This window comes from Anneissia japonica, unplaced genomic scaffold (assembly GCF_011630105.1).
Source record: "Anneissia japonica isolate Jap-2015-1 unplaced genomic scaffold, ASM1163010v1 scaffold4240_len331602_cov119, whole genome shotgun sequence".
In the NCBI taxonomy this organism is placed as follows: Eukaryota; Metazoa; Echinodermata; class Crinoidea; order Comatulida; family Comatulidae; genus Anneissia; species Anneissia japonica.
The window spans coordinates 31,694-39,729 of NW_022698708.1; the positions used below are offsets into that span (position 1 = coordinate 31,694).

Below are 8,036 nucleotides of genomic sequence, written 5' to 3' on the forward strand. Positions count from 1 at the left end.
GTAATATTTTATGAGAAATAGTCTGTATTTCTCATTTTTTTTATTCTTTTGCGTAAAACTAAAATTCATGCCAATATTTTTCCATGATTTATAATAATTGGAGTAATGCAAATGCATATTTTCTCAAAAAAGTCATTTTTAGTGAAATTTTGCCGGGAATGGGGCTTTAATTCCTTTAACTAGCTATAATTGAGTGGTTCACGTCGAACTTTTAACTAGTTAAGTGGATGTATATCTAGATAAAAGTTCGACGTGAACCCAGCTTATGAGAATCAGACACATGGTCAGTCACCTAATTAGTTTGATTCTTTGTACGCCGCCTATTCCAATTCAGGAGCATAAATGCGCTACTGCCGAGAAAAGCCAATTGGCTTGTTTGGTAAACTAGGCTACCATAAGATTATTTACTGCTATGGTTTCCATTCCATGTTTGCTTTTTGGTTGTGCATTGTACAAATGGGGCATGCTTTGGCCTTTCAATCCAGTGGAAGGCTGCTACAGGCCTGATTAACAACTAACGTAACCATGGGGACGTAAACTTTTTACTGATATTAGGCACTTTAATCGCTAATCACTTTATCAGTGAACGAAATCCCGCACGCTGAGGTCACCATGCCATAAATATGTAAAGTCAATTTTTGAACTATAATAATTTAAAACTACTGAACATAATTCATTATAATTTCGGATCCTGTATTTCACATATCTCATCTCTAAATATTGAAAACAGCATTCAAAAATATTGTATAGTTTTCCCGTTATCGTAAAATAACTGACGCACCTTTGTTTCATTCCGGTTCCCACTTCCTACTAACTCCGTGTGTTACTATACAACGCTCATTCAGCACCGCGTGAATTACGACCTTTGTGAACAACGTTCTCTGCATGACGTTTTGAAAAAGCAGAATCCGGACATTGTGATTGGTGCTAACGCTCCCATGTGGTCATTTTCTGGGAGATCCGATCTTAAGCTTTGTTGTCATCTTTGTTTGGAGAAAATCCACTCATTTATTGATATAGTACAGCGAGTTTAAAAAGTTCAGTAATTTTTTTTGAGGTCCGAATCGTTCGCGAACAAGGACGGCGGCTAGAGATATTAAAATGTGTCTTTCAATTGCGTGTGGCGGTCGGTGCTAGGCCCTTCGCCGCAGAGCGTAGACTTGGTGCAGTGTAATTAGACACCGCCTCAACATCGTAATTTCATAGGGTTATGAATCTTCTAACGATTCTCGTCTGATCGTGTTTCCAGGCCTAGGTGAGGTTGCGTTCTATTGCTAATTATATATGGTATGTGCACAACTGCGGTGTAATTCTTATTTTAGGACTGTAATGTTTATTTAATAACTTTACTTAAGTTAATGTTTTAGGTCTATCATTTTCGATGTTTTCTAAAGCGGTTCACGCTAGCTAGGGGTAGGCTTAGGCCTATGCGTTTCTATAGACTATATACTATCAATTAAAATATTAAAAAGGGCCAATGCCTGTTATATGGCTAGTAACTAATTATTATATTCTGCACATATACATTTTCTTCTAATAGGCCTATTAGGCTATATATATTTTTATAAAGTACGTTTTTATTACTATAATTCAATTAATTAATGGTGTATGCCTAGGCCTAGCCTATTAATTATATGTATGTACTGTACATGTGAATATTTTTCTTGTTCTTGCTGAAGTTTGACTTTCTTGTAGAAGTGTTTATTAGTACAGTTGAAGAAAATAATTTTTTTTTTTTTTTTTCAAAAAAGTACAAAATTAATCAAGAATGGACTTGTCTTAGAACTTCATAAATTTCTACTTAACAGGGGTACCAAGCTATTTTTGTAGCAAAAACACTAGTTAAAATATGCCCACAGGAAGATGTCAAAGAAGATGCGTTGCGTATGGCTGTGCAAAGGCTAGTGTGTTTGTCATCTCAAATTAACACGAGCACTCCCTCGTTAGTTGCTATGTCTACATCATCGAAAATACAGTAGTCCAATATTTTACGAATGCCCGCATAGGAACCTTGGCCCTCGCAGAGGTCTGGTTTCTTGTTATAATTACCTTAATATCAAATATCATCACTTAAATTTAATTTAGGTAGGCTTCCATCATGGATTTGAATGTTATTGTACAAGGTCATTGTTTTTAATGTTTATTTCTTACAAACAAATAAAAATGTAAAGTAAATGTTTACATTTATTTCTTTATTTCGGAAATGTATTCATATAGAATAGCTTTAAAACACAATTAAAAAGGACCAACAATTTATGATAAAAAAAACCACATTATTGCCAATAGAAATACAGACGTCTTAATTTTTTTGTTGACTTTTACGAAAAACTTGGTTAATGAGATAAAAAGCGGTTAATGAGATACAGATTTTTGAATATTTATAAACTTGGGGAAAATACATAAAAAGGGGTAGGTTGGGGAAATGTATAGTCGAATGCAACAGCCTAATGTGAAGTAGTGGGTTTTAAATGTTATCATGATTTTAAAAATACATCAAACGATGCCGACATTATTATTTTTTTAATTACTTTCATAATTCTTTGTAATTTCTTTAATAATACCAATAACACGTGACAGTAATAATTAGAAAAGAACTATACATTTTTCTGTTTTTCTTTTGAAATGTTTCAAACTAAATATTTCATAATTTGTTTTATATATAATATAATAGAAACAAAACAATGTGTAGTGGTATCTAGCAAGATAACACTGAGGGCGCCAAACTGTTACATGCAAAGTTGGATACGAGACGAGTTCCTGTAGTTTGTCAGACTAATTTATTTTGTCACTTCGCACCGACCTGGTGACTGAATATAAATGTAAAAAATATAAGATACAATGCAATAATAATAATATTAAAAATTAAAAACAGATCATCAATACAACCTCAATCAATAATAATACTGTACTTTCAATAAAATCCTCACTGAGAAACCATAATATGATGTAAAGAGACTAAACTCTAAACATCAAGTCTGTCGCGCTCTCTTTGGGGTTCTGAAAAAACTGAAGAAAGAAAGAGGTGTGGGAGGAGTCAGAAAAACATGCATTTTGACCATGATGCCATCAAAGTAAAAATTGAAGGCACATTGTGAAAGCAAACAGTCTCAGCTATAACATACTCCAATTTGGGAGGCGATTGATCAACAATAAGGGAGATACGTTCAAGTAAATATAAAAATTATGACATTATAAATAGAAACTTTTTATCTAGCCAATACCATGAGTGGCTTTTAGCCTTGTATATGTGATTATAAAAAAAAAGTACTGGTCATGTCTTGAAAGGGCATAAGGTGGTTCCCATCTAAAGCGGTGCGAAAATTGTCCCCGAACGAACGAAAATTTTTGTGTTCTAGACGCCCAAACATAACATTTTAAGCATTCTTCGCTATCATTTTTTTATTTTTCTCTCTTTTTTTCTTTTTTTTCTTCTTTTTTTTACCTCCCAAAAGGGGGGGCCGGGCCGCCCCCCCCCCTAAATCCACCCCTGAATGTTCACAATAAAGATCTAATAATAATATATCGAAGAACTATTAATATTTAACAAGTTCAATTACAGTATACCTATCTATCAATCAGTAACCTGTATTACTGTATAATTAAGTTCTGGCCTCAACCTCTGATGTTTTCTCTGAGAAAATACTGCACTTTAGTTTATTAATTGTTATTTTACGCTTCTGAAGTTTTAGTTCCATAAGCTGATTTCAAACAAGGTAGCAGTTAAATATTTACTCTCTATAAAAAAGGAAATTATGAACATATTTGTTAATGCTATAGTATTGTTATTTGTCATTTGTCGCATTTCCTTTAGAGAGTTAGTAAATGACCTGATCAAAAGCAAAAAAAAAAAATACTGTTATCCAAACCCATTATCCAACAGCATTGTCCCTAATACTAGTGCACAATAGAAGAAATGTAACCAACATACATCCCCTTAGCGAATCTTAGCAAAATTCACCATCTTCCACTATTTTTAGCGCATTCTTGTACCATTACCCATTGCCCTATTGAATAAACTGGATATGCAAATGAATTTACATGCTAGAGAGCATTGTTTACTGCTGTTCTTATGGTATTATCGTAGCATTGCTCTGATTTTGTATCACCAACTGGTGTTCTCCCCAGGCCATTGAAACATCATGGTTCCATGATGCTTGGGACTTTCCCCATAATGCTTGACAGTTAGCTATGATGCTTGCAACATCTTCCACGATGCTTTTATATAGTCTTAAAGTGCAATTTAGGACATTTCAATGAATCCTAATTATTAAAAATACCTTGTGTCAGTCCCAACTGTGGTGGACTTCGACACTTACCATGACACTTGCTCATGATGCTAGGGAGAACACTGCCAACTCTGGTGGTAACTGGGCAGTACACTGTGATACAATCCCCAGGTACTCTTTCCGACTAACAGTTTAAATGTTTAATCCTAAAGACAGTGCACTATTGAAACTTGCATTTCAGCCCTCCAGCTGAAACAACAAGGAGAGCAGTGATGGGAAATAAGCCGAAGATGTAGAGAACTCCACGGTGCAGTGTCTACCACCAGTTTAGCCAACTAAACTAAGTTGCTCTAAAAATACCAAAATGAATAAAATGAAATTAGAAAAATATTGTTAAAATAGGGAAATTTATTTATATTGCATTGTCAGAAATAAAGGAGATTCTGAATGTAGGCCTGTCAGGAATTTTGGCTTTAAAATTACCTGCCAAAAGTAGTCCACATAAACCAAAATCGGTCCGGCGTCTAGTAGTTATAAATTGTATTTTCATAACGGTGTTCATATTTTTGTAAAAATCAAGTGATAGATAAAAATCTTATCCCTCATTATATAATACTGTTTTCATTTGTCATTTGTGAAATCATAGATGAAATTAAGCAGCTTCGCACCCAGCAAACCCTTTGGTGTAAAAGTACGAAAAGGAATTAAACGATGTGGTCTTAAATCGTGTTGGTCTGTTTTAGTTTGTTTTTTACCTTTTTTGTTTTGGTTGTGTGTGCTTAACGTCGCGACGAAGTACATGCATATAATTTAAAGAATTATGACTCCTTTATTTCATGTATTAGAATATCTAAATACCCCATACAATAATCCGTAATATTTAAAACTAATAAAACAGTCTTGTGTTCCATTTTAAGTCCTAGATCGCCTAGGTCTGGAAACGCATTATCAGGTGGCTTTGGTAAAACATGTCTTCAAAAGCTTCATACAAATCATTCTGTCACTGCAAAAGACTTTGCAAGTGTAGGAGAAACAAAATTACTTTCCTCCACTCCACGGGAAAAGCAATCATACCCTACGAGCAGCAGACAAGTTACATGTGAAGTGGCCAGGCCAACTTGGACCAATTTCATCCAAGCGGGACTGGTTTTAGCGGCTAAAATCAACCTGGAGAACCGATTTTAGTAGTCCGGCGGACCGATTTTGGTGTCCAAAATCTCTCCGCCGGATATTTTTTGGCCCGGACCAATTTTGGTGTGAGAAGCCTATGTTATACAATTGCGGATGCCTACTACCGTTGGATTTAATTATGTTACTACTGGTACTAATACTTTCTAGATCCATGTACTGTTGAACCCTGTGAAAATGGTGGTACTTGTAATATTGTTAACGAAGGCTACAATTGTAGTTGTACTGATGATTTTCTTGGATTCAATTGTTCATGTGAGTTAATTCTAATATTATATACAGTGAAAGATAGGCTTACATTTTACAAGAATAAAGTATACCATTTCTTAAATAAGGCTAATTTTGATTTCATTTAAATTATGTGTCTGCTGTCAAGACACTATCACTATTTTATAGACAAAATGCATATTTTATATAATTATATTTGAGGATTTGAAGTTTTACTTTGTTTTGTGTGTTATCTTCTTTTTATTTTGATGGTTTGTAACTGTACCACTTTGAAAAACGGTATTCAAGTACTGAAAGTGCATGCAGTATAGAAAAGAATAAATAATAATCAGCTGTTATTCCTGTAATAAATGAGTGATTTTTATGAATAGTCTGCATTCATGAGGTTGGCTGTGACTTGAATAAGGAGGACAATTTAACTATTTATGAGAATGGCACATGTGGATGTACCTGTGGAGAAGGTAGATACATTTGTGACACCAATAATCATTGTGAAAGTGAGTACAAGTTAAGCTACTTACCCAACTTTTTCAGATATAATATTTCTTAAGAATTCCAATATAGTATAGTGATAATGTGGAAATATAATGTTAGCTATAGTTCACCAGCATAGCCAGGTGAAGGGAAGTTGGAGGGAAGTTAGCTTTGCATGTTATGAGAAAGGGTATAGAAGCAGTCTTATGAAAGTTGCACCCATAAATTCTGACCATTGGCCAGAATATGTCTCTTCAATTTCAAAAATAGAGATAAAAATTTGAATTAAGTTCAATATAGAATTACCCACCTGCCTGTAACTCCAAAATTTAAAAAAAAAAAGTTGTGAGGATAGTGAGTAAAAACATGGATATATAGACTACTGTACTGCTTGTGATTGACACTTAAAGCTTGCTGCATTAAATGTCACATTCATTGAGCTTTGTAATTTGCTTTAACAAAAAAAATGTTGCTTGTCTCAGCTTTTTGAGCTCTAAGTATTTGTTGATATGGTATAGAGAAACCAAAACATGAACATAATTATCAATTAATCATTTCATTATATGGTGCAATTCCAACAGTTATTTGTGGTATCATGTACACATGTCACTGGTCTGCAGTCATAACTTCACTTATTGCCATACGCTGATATTTTATAACATAAAAAACATTTTTTAACATATTTTTTCACCTTGTTGCTTCAACAACATATTTATTATAACTGATTATTTTTGTGTGTTTATGTGGAGTTTAAGTTGATAACGTAAACTAATGTTTTTACTATATTTTCTGAACCCATGGTCAATTGAGACAGGTAGATTTCAACATTCATATCATGTTTCGGGAACTTTACCTTGAATACCTTGGTTCGGATGCTTGCTTTCTATCCTATGATCCTGGGTTCAATCCTGTCAGTGTTCTTGTGAAAAGAATTGCCACTTACAAGTTAGTCTGACTGTTATCGCTATTGGCATTCTATGGTACATGTGTGCTGAAAGAAGCAATATCAAAGAAAGTAAATAAATCTAATGCTCTAAATGTCATATTTCTTATAAAACAATAGTAGCTGCATTTCAGTAATTCAATACATTGGGTAATAATGTAACAAGGAAATTTATACCTTCGTGTCAAGATTGTCATGGATCCTGTTTACTGTACACCGTTTTGCTGATCAATTTTAGGATTTGTAGTATTTACTTGTAGTATATAATGCATGTTTATTATTGTTTCCCTATTACTCTTACATTTTCATGTTTATGTTTAACAACATTTAAAATGTTTTATTAATTTTTTTAAAAAGGAAACTAAATATTTCATATTCTCCTTTCAAATGGTGATTGGTTTACTCACATATAAATTTAATCCATGAAATGTGCGCTCTCACCATTAAAAGTATAATAAATATCTTTCTAATGTAAAATAATTATTTTCTTTGTATGTTTTGTATCCCAAGTTTGGTTGTTGCTGTGTATTTATCTACACATCCCAGTTTAGTAATTTTAATTAATATTTTCTTAATTCTCAAGTATTAACCATCCCTACATACAGTGAAGGCAAGTATATAATTACATATTTGTATTGGTACTTTCTATAGATCCATGTGCTGACAAGCCCTGTCAAAATGGTGCCACTTGTTTAGTTGTTGGGGGAGGCTACAATTGTAGTTGTACCAAGGATTTCAGTGGACTAAATTGCTCAAGTGAGTTAAAATGATAAACATGGTAGGTTATGGAAAAAGCTCTTTCTGAGCCTGAATTTTGATGGAAATTCTTGAGTCCAATTCTAGAATCTTGCTGCTAGTTTAATGGTTTTGATGTTCTATTCAATAATCTATAATGATTCCTTGTTTTCCTTTCCTGCATCGGTTTAATTTCTGGACCATTGTTTTTTGGATGTGTGGGAAATTGTTCCTTTTATATA

At 33.5% G+C, this 8,036-nt stretch overlaps 1 protein-coding gene across 5 annotated transcripts in view; it reads left to right on the forward strand.

Moving 5' to 3' along the window:
- Nucleotides 1–8,036, forward strand: part of LOC117102741 (Down syndrome cell adhesion molecule-like protein 1 homolog) — a 67,287-nt gene that overhangs the window by 23,605 nt on the left and 35,646 nt on the right. For 4 of the 5 annotated variants that reach the window (XM_033243144.1, XM_033243145.1, XM_033243146.1 and 1 more), the window contains exons 5-7: nucleotides 5,565–5,669; nucleotides 6,014–6,139; nucleotides 7,711–7,815. In XM_033243144.1, coding sequence (XP_033099035.1) covers nucleotides 5,565–5,669; nucleotides 6,014–6,139; nucleotides 7,711–7,815 — 336 coding nt within the window. The remainder of the gene's footprint in view (nucleotides 1–5,564; nucleotides 5,670–6,013; nucleotides 6,140–7,710; nucleotides 7,816–8,036) is intronic. The other variant, XM_033243148.1, reaches the window with a different exon arrangement.